Source organism: Cetorhinus maximus, chromosome 11 (genome assembly GCF_964194155.1).
Source record: "Cetorhinus maximus chromosome 11, sCetMax3.hap1.1, whole genome shotgun sequence".
Lineage (NCBI taxonomy): Eukaryota > Metazoa > Chordata > Chondrichthyes > Lamniformes > Cetorhinidae > Cetorhinus > Cetorhinus maximus.
The window spans coordinates 107,499,926-107,519,608 of record NC_135889.1 but is presented as its reverse complement, the minus strand read 5'-3'; the positions used below and the strand labels follow the sequence as shown (position 1 = coordinate 107,519,608).

General features: G+C 41.1%; 1 protein-coding gene across 1 annotated transcript in view; it reads left to right on the top strand.

The window, feature by feature from the left end:
- Positions 1–19,339, top strand: part of arl5a (ADP-ribosylation factor-like 5A) — a 37,385-nt gene extending 18,046 nt beyond the window's left edge. Inside the window, exons 3-6 of the mRNA XM_078552564.1 lie at positions 7,132–7,279; positions 10,297–10,380; positions 17,401–17,552; positions 17,865–19,339. Of these exons, the coding sequence (XP_078408690.1) occupies positions 7,132–7,279; positions 10,297–10,380; positions 17,401–17,552; positions 17,865–17,913 (433 nt within the window). The 3' untranslated portion in view covers positions 17,914–19,339. The remainder of the gene's footprint in view (positions 1–7,131; positions 7,280–10,296; positions 10,381–17,400; positions 17,553–17,864) is intronic.
- The last annotated feature ends 344 nt before the right edge of the window (positions 19,340–19,683 follow it).

Below are 19,683 nucleotides of genomic sequence, written 5' to 3'. Positions count from 1 at the left end.
AGTAAAAAGTAATTGGCATGCTTAGTTTTTAAACTAAGAAGTTTCCCCTGAAGATATACTTTGCAAAGAGCTAAGGAATTTCAGTAGCATTATTGCTCAATATCTAAAAGATGTGTGTCAAAACCAGAAACAGAAATACTTGGAAAAACTCAGCAGGTCTGGCAGCATCGGCGGAGAAGAGTACAGTTGACATTTCGAGTCCTCATGACCCTTCAACAGAACTCTTCTCCGCCGATGCTGCCAGACCTGCTGAGTTTTTCCAGGTATTTATGTTTCTGGTTTTGTTTTGGATTTCCAGCATCTGCAGTTTTTTGTTTTTATTAAAGATGTGTGTACTTGGAGAAAACACATAATGCATTGTTAGCAGATGTGTTAGATTCATAAAGAAATTCTGACCATTAACGAATTGAGCATGGGTTGGCATTCACTTGGTTTTGGATGCCACTCCTATTTAAATCCAAACCGGTGAAGCTGAAACGCAGCTCCATTTTCCCCAGGTTTCTAGGTTTGAATCCAGTCCAGACCAACGAAAATTATTTATGTCACTTGTATCAGAGGCACATTAGCTAAATTAGTTTAATCCAGCTGCTCATGAATGCAAAAATACACAAGGTAGCCCCTCATTCGGCTACTAGTTGCAGCAACCATAATAACTTGCATTTTATATAATGCACTAACATGATCAAATGCACCAGGATGCTTTGAGGCAAATGAACCGATCAGTACTTAGAATAATTGCAAGGGATGACTGAATTCATGACCAAATAAATGGCTTTGAGGAAACCTTTTAAGGTGTGAAGGGCAGTGGCAAAAAGAAACTAGATGGGAAGACAGAAGTTTAGGGAAAGAGTTCCCAAGGGTATAACTTGGCTTGCTGGAAACTTTGATTAAAAATAGAGGTGAGCTGTTTCCAGTGATTGACAAGTCTCCACCAACAACAAGGAGATGTAGATATAAGTTTACATGTAAGAGATTTAGTTTAGAGAGTAGGGGGATCTTTTAAAAAAAATATATAGCACATTGTGCAGCTGTGAAACGCACTACTGGAGTTGGTGTTTGAAACACACACCATGGGCGGCATCATCCCCGATTTGCACTAAGTGTGGTAGCGAGCTGGTAAAATGACGTTTTACCCGCCGGCTGTGATGGTGGTTTTCCATGCTGTGTCGTCCCAAACCGGTCACGTTATTTATACATTCCTGGGAAACATGCCGTTTTCATGGCGGGTGGGCTCTCATTCGCCTGCCCACCATCACCTCACTGCTTCATCAGGCCAGGTGCCATATTTAAAGTCCAGTCGCGCGCACACATCTCAGTGCTTCCAGCCCACGACTGCTGCAGGCAAGATGTCCACGAAAGGCAAAAAGACTACAGCCCCCAGGTTTAGCGACACCTCACTGGCACGCCTTTTGGATGCCTTGTAGGCCTGTTGGGATGTCCTCTACTCCTGTTCTGGCCACAGGATGGGCAGCGGCGTGACCAACCAACCAAACTTGGGAGGCAGTGGCAGTGGTGGTCAGCACCAATGCTCTTCAAAAGAGGGCAGCCACCCAGTGCCGCAAGAGGATAAATGACCACCTCCGTTTTGCCAGGGTAAATTAGTCTTTTCATCACCTTCAACTCACACACTCACAAACCCATCACACATTCACAGGACTCTCACTCACTGCCAGTTAAAGGGACATCACCATTCACACAAACCTTCACTGTCCCCATCCCATCCATCGGACGACTCATCACCCACACGTACCAGACATACTTATCATCTGGACTAGCAGGCATCCTGCAACACCACTTCCATATCTCTTCATGCAGGACAAGCTGGCACACAATAGGGAGAGGTTACAGATTGGTGGAGGAATGCCTGAAAGCAAGGTCCTCATGGACTTTGAAAACAGAGCCATCCAGCTGGCCGGCGACAGCCTGGACCGGTCCTGTGCTGACGGTGAGGCCGGTGGTGCTCTACCAAGTAAGGATCCAGCTGTGAAACATACATCAGAAAACCGTGCCGAGACTAATGTGTCCTGTTTCACAGGCCACTGCCATGTGCTAATTACCTCCCCTTGCTTCCGCAGGCACATCTGAGAAACAGCCAATGGAGTCCATGACCCAGGGCCTCCAATCAAGCCCCAAAGAAACCTCTGAAGGGTAATCTGGAAGCACCTCCTTGAAGCCCTGTCACACCGCTCACCTATGCCCTCCACCAGCACAGAGACACATGCCTCGATGGGACCTAGCTTTAGAATAGCGTCGGGATCACAATCTGGTGAGCACATTGCACTGTCTGATTCACAGCAGGCGGCTGCAGGGACTTCCCTGGTGTCCAGCACTCAGAGGACTGCTGGAGGCCATAAAGTTGCTGAGCCCGAGTCAGATGACGACCCTCTGGACTCTTGTCATGTCACAGTTGCTGAAGCTGCAAAGGCAAGCTCGGGAACATCAGGAAGGGATGCCCGCTGCACTCCTCAGATTGAAAGGCACGATGGAGGACTTTGCCTGGTTTCACTGTGAGGTGATAGTGCCAGCATGCCAACGTGCTAAGAGCAACACTGATAGGATGGCGGCCACCATGGAGACCTTGGTCCAGGACATTGCTCCAGCGCTGCTGTGTGTGCCCAACTCTATCACTGACGCCATAGTTGGCTTCCAGCCCTGTGTACGCAATAAGGGTGCAGGGCAGCTCATTCTCACTCCAGCTATCCGTTCTCCTCAGGGACTCAGCTTAGAGCCCTCGGGCACCCATAGTGGGGAGGATCAGCAGGTGCATATTTCCAGGGCCCATCCATCCAAGTGACTCAGGGAGTGTCCGGCCCATCCGAATCCCCTCTTTCTGTGACCTCAGCACCCTCAGCTCCACAGGCCAAGGAGAGTTCCACTACGACACAGCGGGACACCGAGAGCAGGCCGTGGCCCTCCACATTTCGGCCCTCCAGAGGACGTCCGCCAAGGTCATCACAGACAAGGGCGTAGCAGTCAGCAGGCTGCCCCCACCTCCACTGTGGATGTCTGGGCAGCACCAAGACATAGGGTTAGGAAAGTTAAGAATTAGTTGCACAACCTGGGCGTGGGTGTTAATCACTTGTACGTACTGTTCACCACTATTGTCAACAAACTCCCAAGAATGTCTCCCTGCCTATGACTCCTTGTTCTGATGAGCAGTGTTCTTGTCACTCGGACGTGAGACCTTTCTGCACAAGATAAAGAAAGGTGTCTCAGTCCAGGGCCTCTTTCCTGTGCTCTGTTCAGCCCTCAGACCAAAGTGATAGTCCGGTCTCTCACTCCCTGGGCACATCACTGATGCCTGCACCTCAACGGTGCTCGTCATTGCTGCCAGAATGTAGTGCGCTGGCGCTATAGCATTCCATCATTCTCTGTGTGTTCTCAGCATATTTAAGGTGGGCCTAGTCCCCATCTCTTCATCTGTGACCAGTGATGCTGTGCTACTGAAGGACTCGGGTGCTGAAGGCGGACAAAGGATCAGATGCTTCTAAAGTTTCATGGCTGCATCTCTATGATATGACCCTGATCATGGAGCGCAAGCGAGCTGCCCTCGGCCAGACATGAGTCAGACATTCTGAGGCTGTATGAAGATCTATGGCGTGTCCTCACTGGATGTTGTTGTCATCATCCTCCTGCAATCGAGCAACTGTTAGGGCTTCCACTGCGCCTCCATGATAGGAGTATTCTCACAGATTGTATTCATGCTGCCATAAACCAGACTGGAGTCAAACGTTCACAGATGCAATGTGAGGATCCATGGGGTCACCTCACTGCATGCCGTTGTCGTCATCCCCCACAAATCTAGCAGCTATTAGGGTCTCCTAGTGCACCTGCCTTAACTAGCAAGTGCGAGGGCCTCATTCCCATCATCATCGCCTTCGAGGACCTCCTCACCCACATCTGCGTTGGTATTCTCCTCATTGGAGGAGACTTCCAACTTCTCCGTCTCCTCAGCCAGCTCGTCTCCCCATTGCAGCACCAGGTTGTAAAGGGTGCAGCAGTCGACGATGTGTGACACCCTCTGCGGACTGTGTTGCAGGGTTCCACCAGAGTGGTCCAGGCACTGGAACCTCATCTTCAGCATCCCGATGGCCTGCCCCACAAAGTTGCGGGCTGCAGCATGAGCTTCATTACACTGTCGCTCTGCTGCAGTCTGAGGCCGCTGCACGGGTGTCATCAGCCACGGCCTCTGTAGGCAGCCCTTGTCTCCGAGTAGCCATCCCTGCAGTTTCTGTGGACCCTGGAAGACTTCAGGGATGTGTGACTGACTGAGGATTTAGGTGTCATGCACATTCCCTGGAAACCATGCGCACACCTGCAGGATGCGTTTCTGGTGGTTGCACACCAGTTGCACGTTAAGCAAGTGGAACCCCTTGCGGTTGAAGCAGTTCACTGCTTGTTGCGACGGAGATCTGAGTGCCATGCGCCTGTGGGAAACCCGAGACCTGGGTGAATCCAATCACTCTTGCATCCTGGCTGTCCTGGTCCTGGGCAAAATGCATAAAGTTGTGTGCCCTTGCAAAGATAGCATCCATGAGCTAATGGTTGCATTTGTGGGTGGAGGCTTGAGATCCCACAGAAGTCACCTGTGAAGCCCTGAAAGGAGCCACTGGCATAGAAATTGAGCGCCACGGCCACTGGCAGTGGATACCCTCCATGTCCCCGTGGCGCCAAGTCCTGAAGTAGCTGGGTAGATGTGGCTGACCAGTTCCCTCGACATGCACAGCCTTCGGCGACACTGATTCTCGGTCGTCTGAGGAATGAAAGGCAGCGCCTATAGACCCTGGGTGTTGCTAGGCGCTGACCAGCGACGGCTCGCTACAGCTGTTTGACAGCATGTGTGGGAGCCCCAGCAGCTCCTCCTTTGTGAAGTTGCTGCTTCTGCCCCTGCGTAGCCAGGAGCCTCAGTGACTCTCTGTAGACCATCAGGCATACAGCCAATTTACCAGGCTCCATGCTATCTGATGTACCCCTCCTGCAGGATGAAAGAGAGACACGTGGTTAGCTTGGGTGTCCTGGTTAAGTGTGAAGGTCCCTTAATACTTCCTGGAGAGCGCTGGCCACCACTTGGTTGGCCACAGATTAGTGCGCTGCATGGCTGCCCAAAACCCTATCCACCTTCGCCCCACTCCACCTGACTGATTGGCGGTAGCTTTGCCCATTGGGCTGCAAGCTGTGCTCTCAGCTCAGGCGCAGGCATTCTCCTAACCTGCACTGTTAGCTTGAGCCATGGGGGAAAGTGGTCCAAACCAGGATGCTGACAGTGTAAAGGGCTGTGAGTGCCTCCAGCAGTGATTGCTCCATGGGCAGCTTGAGCAAGGAGATTGTACAACGTGTGCAGTCGTCCAACTGTTTTGCAGTCCACTAAAGCACTCATTACTTTGCAGCCTGTACCTGGGGGAGGGGAGGGGGGTGAAAAGCTTTGGATCATGTGGCACTTTGATGCCTCTGCATTGCTTGAGTGGGTAGATAAGCTAGAAGCCCGACTAATGTGTGGCCGCTTCCTTTGATGGGGGTGGGGGGGCGAAATAAGATCGAAAATAGGATAAAAGTTGGGGATAAAACAATGAATAAATGAATAAAAATGAAAATAAATTTTTAAAAAGTGAATAAAAAATAATTTAAAAATAAAAATGAATATTGAGAAAAGGGGTATAGAGGAAAAGAGCTCATGGTCTGAAGTTGTTGAACTCAATGTTAAGTCTGGTAGGCTGTAAAGTGCCTAATTAGAAGATGAGGTGCTGTTCCTCCAGTTTGCATTGGGTTTCACTGGAACAATGCAGCAGGCTAAGGACCATCATGTAGACATGAGAGCAGGATGTGTGTTGAAATGGCAAGTGACAGGAAGGTTGTGTCATGCTTGCGGACAGACCAAAGGTGTTCTGCAAAGTGGTCACCTAGTCTGGGTTTGGTCTCTCTAATGTAGTGGAGACCGCATTGGGAGCAGGGATTGCAGTAGACCAAATTGAAGGAGGTGCAAGTGAAGCGCTGCTTCACCTGAAAGGAGTGTTTGCACCCTTGGATGGTGAGGAGGTAAAGGGGCAGGTGTTGCATCTTCTGTGATTGAATGGGAAGGTGCCATGGGAGGGGGATGTGGTGTTGGGGGTGATGGAAGAGTGGACCAGCGAGTCCCGGAGGGAATGGTCCCTACGGAATGCCGACAGGGCGGGGTGAGAGGGAAGATGCGTTTGGTGGTGGCATCATGCTGGAGTTGGTGGAAATGGCGGAGGATGATCCTTTTAATGCAGAGGCTGGTGGGGTGAACAGTGAGGACAAGGGGGACCCTATCATGGTTCTGGGAGGGAGAGGGAGTTGTGAGGGCAGAGGCGGGGGAGATGGGTCGGACACAGCTGAGGGCCCTGTCAACCACAGTGGGTGGGAAACCTTGATTAAGGAAGAAGGAAGACGCCAGAAGCGCCGTTTTGGAAAGTGGCATAATCGGAATAGATGAAGCTTTTATTTTTGCTTTTAATACATTACAAATATTGGTTTCATAACCTTGCAAGTTATTTAAACGAAAAGATTTTTGTAGGCTTGCTTTTCCCTCAGACTTGCTGGTCGCATTATCCTGGTTGCTTTCTCCAAAACCTCCAAAGACCTTGAATCTTATGTCACAGAGGAAGGTGAGAGAAGGAAGCTGTTAATCACAAGAGTATTTGCAAGTAAAGATCACGGATCTGCCTGGTTGAAACCCAAACTATGACAGCAGTTACCTTTTACTTTGGAAAAATTTCAAAATGAGAATAAAATAAATTATTCAAATAGACTATAAAAATTTCATGTGAAAGTGGAATACTGTAAAAGCTTAGAGCAGTAAACTCTGCAAAAGGTCTTAACTGATGGTGGCAGGTTCTCCTTTCTATCAATAAACTCATAGTTACTAATAAGGCTATGATAGAATCTGCTTAAATATGCTCTGTTAATAATGACAAGCACACTGAGCTGTGTTTCTTAAAAGCTTGTTGGGGTAATGAGAACATTTAAATTTTACAATTGTCAACTTTATGCAGTGTTAAAGATTAAAAATTATGATCACTCCAGCTCTTTTTAAAATTCTCATATTAAGATAGTCTGGGAGTGGTAGAAATCTGATCAAATCTTATCAAAATGATTTTATTTCTTTCTTTCCAGCTCCATGAATGAAGTTGTACACACATCGCCTACAATTGGCAGTAATGTAGAAGAGATAGTGGTGAATAACACACATTTCCTAATGTGGGATATCGGAGGTCAGGAGTCATTGCGTTCATCATGGAACACGTACTATACCAATACAGAGGTAAGATTCAACTTGAAGTTCTTTACAAAAATATCACTCCAAAACAAGCAAGATTCTTCTTATGTTGTACCTTTTGTGAATTTTGTTAAATTAATGAGCTAAGATTAGCTCAAACCTCTTTTAAGGTAATAAATGCATTGATGTTCCAACATGCCCTGCTAGGAATATGGAAAAGTGATTTAAAAAAAATAAAATCTTTCTCTCTGGCTATGCATCCCAACTTCAGCTAGCTTTATGTGCTGCTTCCTTACAGTGGGTTTTTGGTTTCATTGAGCTATCCACTAAGTCCCCCAGATCTCTGTCCTGTTGTCTCCTCTGTCTTGTATCCTGGAAACATTTAGTTTAGATTCCCACTGTTCATCTCCCTTAGCTAGTCTTGTTATCTTGCACTGGTCTATATTCAGTGCCGTTTGCCACAATCAGCTCATTTTTCCAAACTATTCAGATCTCTTGGTTTGATTTGCCTCCTCTGTATTGTTTAAATCCCAATACAAAGCTAGATGGGAAAATATGTTGTGCAAAGGACACAGAGCTGCAAAGGAATAGAGACAGGTTAAATGAATGGGCCTGAAGGCAGCAGAGGGTGTAAAATGTGGGGAAAGGTGAAATAATCCACTTTGGTTGCAAGAATAGAAAAGAAGGGTATTTTTTAAAAGGTGAAAGGCCTGCACAAATTGGTAGCTAGCTGAATATAGGTGTTCTTGTACATTACAGAATCACACAGTTAACATGTGGGTACAAGCAATTAGCAACGCAAATGGTATGTTGGCCTTTATTGCAAAGGAGCTGGACTAGAAGAGTAAGGAAATCTTGCTGAAGTTATATCAAGCTTTGGTGAGACCACATCTGGAGTACTGTGGACAGTTCTACCTTCCACTCGTCCTTTAAAACCCACTAATTAAGATTTTTTTCACCTCTCCTAATATTTACCTGCTTGTATCAGCACCCATTTTTTCTCCATTCACTTCGGTTCTGGAAGGTTTTGTACATTAAAAGCATTATATAAGCACAAGATTGTGTTGCTCACAGTGGGCTGAGCTTTGAGGCTCTACATCACCGGGGACTGATGTGCAGCAGATGGCTTAACAGCAACAGGTGCATAAATGGAAATTGCAGGCAAAGCACATATAATTTTCCCATACTCTGAAGTTGTGTTTCTATAGATAATCCACTTTTCTTTCATGCTTTTCAATTCTAACAATGTGCACATTTCCTGAGCTTAACTCTTATCCCCTCAAAATATGCCTTACTAAAATTGTATTTATATTGTATTCATCCTTTATTCCATAAAATCGCTAATCTTAAACTCTACTGCATTGTTACCAAAGTGTTTTGATTCCGATCTGCTCTTGCATTTTCTGTAATCATTTAATATCTAGTCCAATTGCTTACCTGTCTGTGTTATCCACTGACTATTGCTCAGTGCCGTAATCTAAAGTTGGGATTGGAATCATGTTTCACATTTATTTTGTTATATTTAATTTAATCCAAAACAATGGAGTCTGATCCTATGTGTGCTTCCTGTATTTGGCTACAAAGTTCTTGGTTTATTCCTCCTTCTGGCTTGGTAGTCTATGGTTGGTGTACATAGCCAATTTGCTTTTCTGCTTCTGCCTTAGACCCTATACACAAACCAACAAAGTTTCATCTTTATCTGCACTGGATGCCATATTGGTACATCTCCACTATAATCAGCTACTTTTTCACACAAGTCCACACCTGCTGCCACACTCTTTTTTCCATATCTTGTCTGCTTACCACTCCATTATTGAACTGTATTTGCAGCACCGAACATTGCCTGTCCAGCAAAGATCTAGAGATCTCCTATGTTATTTTCAAGACTCCTATAATTCATCATAGAATTAGAAACATCCTTTTTCCTGGATGATTTATTTTATAATTTCTGCTTATGGTCATATCTGTATACTCCAACAGCTACCATTCCCTGCTTTGAACCATTAACATCAGCTTTCTGTGTTTAACTATCTCTATCAGTTTATTTTCCCTCTTCCTAGTTCTGTTCACTTTAACCCTTCTCTACCTTATTGGCTTGAATTCTTCCCCCCCCACTCCCTTGCCATATGAACCTTTTTTGAAAAGACATTGATAATAACCTCCAAACTTTTGCCAAACCAGCAGTTCCTGTGTCCCAAATGCATCAGATCCTGCAGATCAAGACTTGGCCTCTTCTGTCACCAATGTCATGCAACTACCACAAAGACGAGCCTTCCCATGATCTTCACCTGTGAAGAACCTGCCATCATCATTATCACCAGCAATCTAATTCACATGAAGCTATGTTCTATATATCTATAGAGCATCCTGAGCTCCAGAATTGTACCAATTTCCCAGGAATTGGAAATCCTTGCTATGACTGTATCTTTCTAACCATATATTGACATGCCTAATCTGCCTCTCACCCAACCAGGTGATGTGGGGAATAAACATCTTGCATTTCAGTTCGTTTAAATCCTCATCCCAAAACGTCTAAGACCGCCATCATATTTTATCCTGAATTATTGGTAGATATTTTAACTCGCAGCAGGAAAGTGACCAAACACGCAGCTGACTCATCTTGAATCGAGAAATTTGATTTCCTGGCCAATTTTTAATGACACACTCTCCCTTTAACGTGTAACTATTGGCTAAACTCCAGAGAGGAGCAATAGGATTGCCCATGTTTTCAGTACATGTGTAAGCGGTGCTGACAGTTCACCCTTCCTATGATAATGAGACATGAACTTCAATATGGTTCATGCTTCCCCATATCAGTTTCAGAGGACTGGCCCACTTGCTTGATTTGGGTGACTTTGCAACTGATTTGGGCAATTAAGGATCACACCTACCCTGTCTTAGTCAGCCCTTTCCAACATAGGAAGCCTCTTGCTAGCATAACTTTATATACTTGCAAGAGTCTGCCATAAGCTGGGTTCTCCTATTGGTTATGTAACTAGTTGTAATTATATTGTTAAACAAAATCATTATATGCATTTTAGCTCTTTGTGAATGTGTTTCAGTTTGTGATCGTGGTTGTAGACAGTATGGACAGGGAGAGGATAGCTATAACCAGAGATGAACTCTACAAAATGTTGGCGCATGAGGTAAGCATTTTGATTGTCTCTCTGTGCAGATTATCCACAAATTTTATGTTGCTTATTCTGAATTGTAGATTACTTGGAAATTAACAATTAAATTGGTAAATTAGCCATTATTCACCTATCATTTAGACTTACCCTTGTGCAAAGATGGTATGCATAAAGAAACTTTTTTAGGATTGTCTTTTCTATGCATCTATACCAAAAACTCTCAATACATATTTGAACAAGTTTTAAAACCAATAAAGAAAATGGATTTTTTTTAACTTAAGGAATGCAAACAATTAGCCGTTAAATTCATTATTCAATCTCCACTTAATTACTGAGCAGTGGATTTATTTTTATTTCTGAAAACCGCAAGATGTTCGGTTCGAAACTGTTCCACACTTTGGCACCAAGGTCATAATTAGAATGGATTTCATAAATACATTTACTCTGTGTGAGTAATGTGTCTTCATCCAGTGGGTCTAAAGTGATTTTTCTTGAATGAAATTTGCATTAACTTAAAACTTAGATGGAAAATTTAATACTTTTTTTACGTTCTACCAGAGCATTTTTTCCAGCTCCCTTTTAAATGTTGTCCAAAAAAAAATTTTTTAAAATATAGATTTGTATTCATCTATCTATAAGTCTTGCGATCAGTAAGCATCCATTGTATCGCACCTGAGAGTGTCACATCAGAATGTGCCATCAGTCTCACACACAATGTCACACATGTAAACATTTGAGTGGTTGAAATGAGGCCTTGTTGTTAAATTGAAATATTTAATTGACTGAATGCAAATGAATCCAGAGCAGTTTGATTCAGTTCGTAATTAGCAGTGAAAAATCAATAAGCAGCACAGAACAGCAATCAAATTGCTCAGTTTTTTTCCCCCAGAGCTACCAGCTGTGACCTGACAGAAGTTGACCAAGTTGCTCAAACTGCTTTGCTTTCACCCCAATAGTTTTACAGTTTACAATTTTATTTTTGGCACAAACAGAAGACACTGCCACATTGGATATTCTATACACATTTACTTATGTTCTCAGGTTGCCATGTTCACTTTTACTTGGAATAGAGAATCTTGGCTAATTTCATGCTCAAAGTCCATTTTCAAGACAGGATTTTCATCCAATTAAGAACACAAGGGCAGTTCTAAAGAAGATGGGTGATCAAGGTTTTCACCATGAGTGTCAGGTTGGGGAGGGGCAGAAATCGACAAGGAAATTTTAAAATTAGTTCAGGTGGAAAATGATGGTGAGGATGGATAAGCCAAGCAGGATATGGATGATGAGTAGAGGTATGGTAGCACTCTGAGAGCTGTCAATAGTAGAGACTGTAAAGGTCTCAATGTATCATATAATGGAAAGATAAAAGCTGTATTTTCATGTGGGGGGAAGGGGGAAGGAAGAAGAGGAAGTCAGTGTGAAGAACAGGATACACAATTGTTTGAGGAGAGTTAGGGGGAAAGGAGGGTGAGTGTAAGTGAAAATTAAAATTACCAATAATAAGTTGTCATTCCATGCAGAAGCTGAGATTGCATAAGAGGGATACATTTCTGGTGAATTTATATTGTTATGACATGGCAGATGATGTGTGCCAGGCAGATCAAATCCACGAGGGAAACTTGATCACGTGGTCATAACTGTTTTGCAATTTGTATTTTATTTCAAGATGTGTGCCCTGACTTCAGAAGTGATAAGATTACCACGATGTCAGAGGTTTATTAGAAAACTAAATTAAGCATTTATTAACAAAATAAAAGTTTTGAAGCACATTCATAGGTCTACAAATTACTATGATGATAACTCCTAAAAGCCCTAATTAATCTGGCTCCCAATTACACCTCCGTTAAGGCAACAGTAAAAACAAATAGTTTTAAACAGATAAAAGCAAAATACTGCAGATGCTAGAAATCTGAAACAAAAACAAAAATTGCTGGAAAAACTCAGCATGTCTGACAGCATTTGTGGAGAGAAAGACAGAGTTAAAGTTTCAAGTCCGTATGACTCTTCAGAACTAAAGAGAAGTAGAAATGTGATGAAATATATACTGTTTAAGAGGGGTGGTACAGATGAAGCTGGATAGAAGGCCAGTGATAGGTGGAGGCAAAAGAGAGACTGCAAAAGATGTCATAAACTAAAGGTCGAAGGGGTGTTGATGGTGGTGATACTGGCTAAAGGGGGTGCTAATGGTGACATTAAGAGTAGAAAGCAGGATGAGCAAGTGACAGATGGCCCTAGTGGGGGTGGGGTGGGGGGGATGGGATGGTGTGGGAGAAAAGATCAAAATAGGCTAAAAGGGGAGATAAAACAATGAATGGAAATAAATTTAAAAGAATATATATATAAATTAAAAAATAAATATTTGAGAAAAGGGGGATCAAAAAGGGGTGAGGATGGAGGAGAGAGTTCATGGTCTGAAGTTGTTAAACTCAATGTTAAGTCTGGAAGGCTATAAAGTGCCTAATCGGAAGATGAGGTGCTGTTCCTCCAGTTTGTGTTGAGCTTCACTGGAACATTGCAGCAGGCCAAGGATGGACATGTGGGCATGAGAGCAGGGTGGTGTGTTGAAATGGAAAGTGACAGAAAGGTCTGGGTCATGATTTAAACCCAGGCAAAGCCACACAATACCCTGGACAGTGAAGTTCAAAGTGAGTTTTCTCAGCTTTGGTTCCTGTAGACAGCAACTTGATGCACACAGGCTGGAGGCTTTCCAGGGTGTTAGATCTTAGAATGCCTTTTCCTCTTACACATAGCGTCATCTCCTTTATACAGACTTGTCCCTTTTTAATGCAAATTCCATTGTTCCACTATATCTTTGCAACTTTACTTTTCTCATAATATAAATCTTTCATAGTACTAATTTTACCAGTAACCTTTGGGAAAAATAAACATACAGGCTTAGCTGCTTCTGGCTAGGTGTAACATCGTACCATCTCTTTGAAATTCAAATTACCCTAATTTATCTATAAATACAAATTTTTCTCATACCTCAAATTCTGAAACTTCACCCATGTTTATGTATTTAGCATTTCAAACCCAGCTTCTTTGATGGCTCAAAGCCGCCAGACCAGCTGTCTCCTATTCAATTAAACCCCCCATGCACACACAGAAACTATCCAAACCCCACTATTACCTCACTTTTACAATAAATCTCAATGATATCAAAATTATTATATTTTCATGGCAATAGAAAGTAGGCTCAGTGTCGCCATGGAGATGATAGCATTGGTCATAAGAAGCAGACAAATTATTTCTAGAAAAGTGGATGTCCCAAATTAGCATTGTATTTTGACCAAACTATAAGAAAGAGATTCCTACTGCAGTACAGGACTACATGTCAAAAAAAGTATTTTATGCACTTGGGGATTGCCTAAGATTTTTATTATAATAAAAATGAATAATGCAGCAAATCAGCTTACTTCAAAAATGCAGTTTAATTTCCTTTTTAATTGATTATCCTTCAGTGATTATGAACATTATAGATGTAAGTTCTTCCTGATAAGATTTTACTTGATCTTGTATTCCTTCAACAGGATGTCCTAAGGTGCTTCATGTACAGAGAGCTATATAGGTAAACACAGTTGTCAATCTTAAAGAGCATCTGAGATGAATGACCAATTCAGAGAGGAATGTTGGCCAGGGTTCTAGGAAAGCTCCCAGCTCCTCATGGAATTGCACTATTGGATTTCTTTTACTTTCGTCTGAACCGCATGGCAACCCTGATTAATGCCTCATTTCGATAGATTTCATCTCCAACAATGCAGCATTCCCTTAGTACTACATTCAAAGCAGCTAAGGTTGTGCACAGCACTCAAATCCTGAATTTGGACTTGATTCTACAAGCTCTTCACTCTTGTGAATATTCTTAGCTGACACTGCCGATTGTTTCAAATTATTATTTGTTTTTTTTAAAGCACAGAGTTCCATTGTTACTTAATTCAAATCATTGGATAATTCAGATTTTTTGTTGAGAGTAATAATTTCTAAAAAAACATCACAACAAGTGTATGAAGAGAAATGTTAAATATTGAAATTACTCATTGTGATTGTAGTATGCACATATTTAATGCTATGTAGTGATCTAGATTATCTGAATCCTAAAATACACAGTGAGCTCACTTTGGTCTTAAATAGGCGTTGGCAACAAATAAGTCTAATTTTAACACTTATAAATAGTGTTAGGTTTTAATATGTTCCCCTGAAAGTTCAAAGTTACAAATAAGGCTTGGTCTACAGTTTTGTTGTTTTGGGGGAGGGATGAGGTGGGGAGAAAGATAGAGAATTTGGAAAGGGAGTAGCCTGATGCTGTTTTTGAGCACTATTTGACATTTGTCATAAGTACTGAGTATCGAGTTGCTTGTTTTTTTAAATTTGGTCCCTGAACATTGCCTTGGCTATAAATTTTTAACTTATTTAACATGCATCTTTTAGAATGAAACTGCATCCTAGCACAGCAATATGATGTTTTTTATTAATTTGACTGCTTGACACCTCTAATCTCTTATTGATTTAATGCTGCATTCAAATATATATTATGTCTGGTTGAATAAATCCAGCAAATACATGAGTCTCTGTAACATTTTAAAGATTTGTAAGCTGTGTTATAGACCAGGGGTTCCCTCATCTGCTGCTGCTCTGCCACCATTATTTCACCAGAACTGTGATGGAAATTAATTTACGTTATGTTAGCAGAGTTTCCATGGGACTTGTGAAGTTATAAGGATAGTGTGGGAGTAATTTTGAGGGAATCTCTGCTCATAATTTTTAATTTTACGTGCATTAAAGTTCTTAACATAATTGTAAAGAATGAAAAAATGGTCAATTTTTGTTTTAAGCAGTTGTGAAGCAGATGGCAAGTAAATCGTTAGCCTTCTGAAAACAGGTTTTCTAGGTCAAAAACCTGAATTAAAAAAAATACTGCATTGGTTTGGGTTGTTCAAAATGGGAGAAAGGTTTGGTTGAAATATGTAATGTGTTAATTGTTCCTCAAAAATCCACTGACAACAGAAAATTGCATTTGAAGCAAGATGGGTAACAAAGTAGATTCTATCTTTGAATTTCAGAAGAATGCCATGGGTTCACTGCTCATTGATCTGATTGTTATTTGGCATAGCTGATCTTTGTTGATTCAGATCTTTGTTGATTCAGTGAAGCCTGACTTTATTTAGTAGAATTATTTGAAAGTCAAAAATCCTAACAACTGCCTGCAGCTGTTTTCCTAACTCATAAAAGCAGCACTCGGTCTTTGATGGATTTTATTCCTGTTTGAATTGAGTGCAGTGCTCAAAGGCTATTTGGTGTCAGCTTGGCTGAGTTGACAACATTCTTATCTCTGAGTCATAAGATTGTGGATTTGAGCGCATAAATTAACCTAGCGCTTGAGTGCAATAAGTGCTGCATTTTCAGAAGTTCAGTGCTTTGGATCAGATGTGAAGCAAGGCTGCATTCAGATTACTGTCCTGGGTTGTTTACAATGTTTGAAAAACATCACAGTATCCTCCCACTGTACCAACCATCATACCTCCCCTAATTAAGAGTACCAAAATGCTTCATTTAGCGCATTGCTGTTCTGGAGGACCTTGATCCATAGGAAATGGTTGTCATGTTAACCTACGCAGAATTACCACAGAAGCAGGCTGTTTGGCCTGAATAGTCCATGTTGGTGTTTAACCTCCACATGAGCTGTTATTCTCATCCCATGTGTACCCTTTATTTCTTTTTGCTTCAACCACCTGCCTAATCTATTCTTAAATGTTACAGGGTCTCTGTTTCAAGCACTAACTGGGGTAGTGCACTCCACAGCCTAACGGTCCTCTGTTTTAAAAAATATAGTTTCTCCTTCTTCATAAACCTCTTAACATTTAATCTTTTGCGTGTTCCTTGTTTTAGAATCCTCAGTCACTGGAAATATCTGTTTCTACCTACTCAGTCTATCCTTTCATAATTTGATATACTCATTCCTCTGGTCACATTATCTATTCTGTTCTTAGTCGAGCCCCAATTTTTCTTTTGTATTTCTGCATACCCAGCAATATCCTAGTAAACTTGTGCTGTACCTTCATTTTTGATTCAACATCCTTCCTATATTGCAGAGTATAAAACTATCCACCAAACTCCAGCCACGGTCCTAACCTTTTATATACCTTCACATTACAGCTCAACTTTTATATTTTATGCCTCTGAATAAATAACTGCATTTCAAACTGTTTGGATATTTCTGTCAGAGACAAGGGTCTATGTAAACACAAGTCTGTTTGGTTATTTAATATAGTGAGCCTTTGGCGTATTACAATCCTTTTTACATGAAGTGGAACTCTGCATGCATACTTGGATGAACACACAGAGGCCCATCCCCCAGGCATATGTTATAAGTGCAGATGACATAAATAGGTTCTCTCTAGATATTAAAAAGATTCTATGCAAAATTTAAAAAAAAGTCAAGATCTTGCGCACTCTGCAAAAACTGGGCTCTGTTGGCAGTTTGAATATTTTAGCATTAGTCAGTAGTTGATATCTTTTACAATAGAAAACTTAATAACAAAGCTCGATCTCCTTTCAGGCTTTTAATTTTTTTAATGGATTAGACAAAACATTTGACCATATTTGGTATTTAATATGATTTGGACCTGATTTTAGGACAGAGGTGTTCAGTTCGAGGCTATGACCCTACTCAACAAATATTTTCCTGCCATCTTATATCTGCAATTTTGATGTAAAGATGAACTTTTGCACATGTGAACGGAAGTTGTATGATCAATATTAAAACATCATGCCTGCCTATAAAGAATGAAATTCTTCTCTTTCCCTCCCTTTCACCATGCTGACACCTTGAGGCTACCTATCGGTGAACCAGTGATATTTCTCCAAAATGGGTTTGCAGATGATGACCATTTCTTGTGCTGAGGAAATTATTTCACAATGCTTTTGCTTCAGTGTCAATAGAATTTGTTCTTAAAAATTGAAGTTTTAAAATCCAGTCTATATGAAGTAATCAAATTTTCCCAGAACGATAACAATATTTTGTGTTCTGCTATTCAGGATCTGAAAAAAGCAGGACTGCTGATCTTTGCCAACAAACAAGATGTTAAAGAGTGCATGACTGTAGCTGAAATCTCTCAATATCTTAAATTGACCTCTATTAAAGATCATCAATGGCATATTCAAGCTTGCTGTGCTCTGACAGGAGAAGGGTGAGTGGTTAGAATATTCCATCTAGGGATGTTTTATTACCTTTGGATGTGTATAACTAGAGAAATAAATTTGGCAGTCTGGATTTGGACATTTTTTTTTAGTGATGCTCAGCTGCTCTAAAGCAACTATTTTTCTCATTTCTTTGTTGCGTTTGTTAAGGAGCTAGATGTTACACAAGGAGCATATTGTTTTGAATTACTACCCTGTATCTAGTTTGCCTTTTTGTTCAAAATTGTGTGTGAGACTGACCTCTTTGGAATTTATTTTTATATAAATATGCATGATATTGAGTGCTTTGTCTGCCTTCACAGGTTATGTCAGGGATTAGAATGGATGACGTCAAGACTTAAGGTCAGATGACCTCCATGGATCAGGATCACGGACCATTAATATCTAAACTGTATATCCCTTCCAGCGGTAACGACTCCATGCTTGCTGGATTTATTGGTATTTATTTTTCAGACTGAATAAAGTTTACTACTTTCACACTTGCTTCAAGTACAAGTTTGGAAAGACTTTCCTTAAGGATCAAGGTTGAGTTCAAGACTCCGAATTCAATTGGTCATTTGTAGCTTTTCTTTTAAAGATGGCTGTGATTGATTGACATTTTTTTTGGAACCAGCACATTCTGCTCAGGGTAGAGTTTTCTTAGTATTTGGTAAGTATTCGGAGGGGGAAGAAGTTCATTTGTATTCCAACATTATCATATTAATTGCTTGCCACTTTCTTTGTTAAATAAAAGAAGCTATGATCTCAATGGAACACTGTTATACTGTTCACAGCTGAAAACCCCAAGTTCTGGTTGAGCTACCTGTTGCTGTTATGATCTGGTTTTGGCTGACATCGCTGTTCTGTGAAGAAACTCGAATATTATAGCCATTATTCTTTGTTTTTAGAGTGAACAACGAGCAAAATGTTTTGTTTAATTTTCTCTAATCTACAAAGGAATGCTTTTGGGAATGAGTTGCATGATGCAAGGCAGACTAAAGCCACTGAAAATATTATCAATGTTGTACTGAGAAGTGGGTGTGCGAGTATTTATATTTCAAATCATATTCTTGTTTCTATACCTAAACACTATTTCTCCACATAAATTATTTCATGAGTTATATCATGAGTAAATTCAATGATGATTTGGAAAGTTTTTAATATAATTGCAGAGCTACTTCACATTGAATATTAGACAGTTTAGCACATTGAGACTTTGTTTGATCCAGCAAAGTTCAAAGATGCACTGCCGACTTCCTGATCTCATTCTGCTATACTTTCACCAAAAATGAAACTGTTTTTAGATATTGAATTCAGACTTTTCTTTTAGTCTAATGGAGTTTGAAACTATTTTGTAGGTTTGGACTATACTAGGACTGCCAAACATGGGGCAAAATTAGTGTAATGTTTTAATGTGTCTTCATACAGCATTATTTGAATCCCCAACAAAAGTTGTTTGTCCTGTGATTTAAAAGTTACTTTGCAGTATGACAGTACCAGGTTAATTGGGATTAGTATAGAGACAATATCAGTCAGGCCCTAATTATAATACAATGTGGTTAAAATTTTGCTGTGTCAGACTAGTATTAAATCAAGACCTAAAGTTCAATATGATTTTGCATGGAAACTTCCTTCAGGGCTTTGAATTGTACCGAAGGCTGAGATCCTAATTTACTAAATCTTTGGTGGCTCTCTTCACTGATAAAGACAGATCTTTGTTTCTTTCTGTGAAGAACCTCTGGGAAGTTGATCTGTAACTAGCATCCAAGCTGCATTGTTGCATGTTTACTACATTATGAAAAAAAACTTGTGCAGATCTTCAAGTTTCAGCACTAGAAAAAAATGAAAATGGAAGGAGCACCAACCACATTTTAAAGTAATTGGTTGTATTAAAAGCTTATTTATTCTCCCCCACGATTGTTCAATGCACATTTCATTAGATGAAAGATGTTCTAGATCAGTATGAAGACACCTAAATGTAAAATCAATTTCTTTGGTACCAGTACACTACTGATTAATGGTTTATGGAATAACTATTCCAATTCAAGTTTGCATAGGGTGAAACTTAGTTTTAATTTTTTGCTACAGTACAGTTTATGAAATCAATTATGTATATTGTGAACAAAAACAAAAATACCTGGA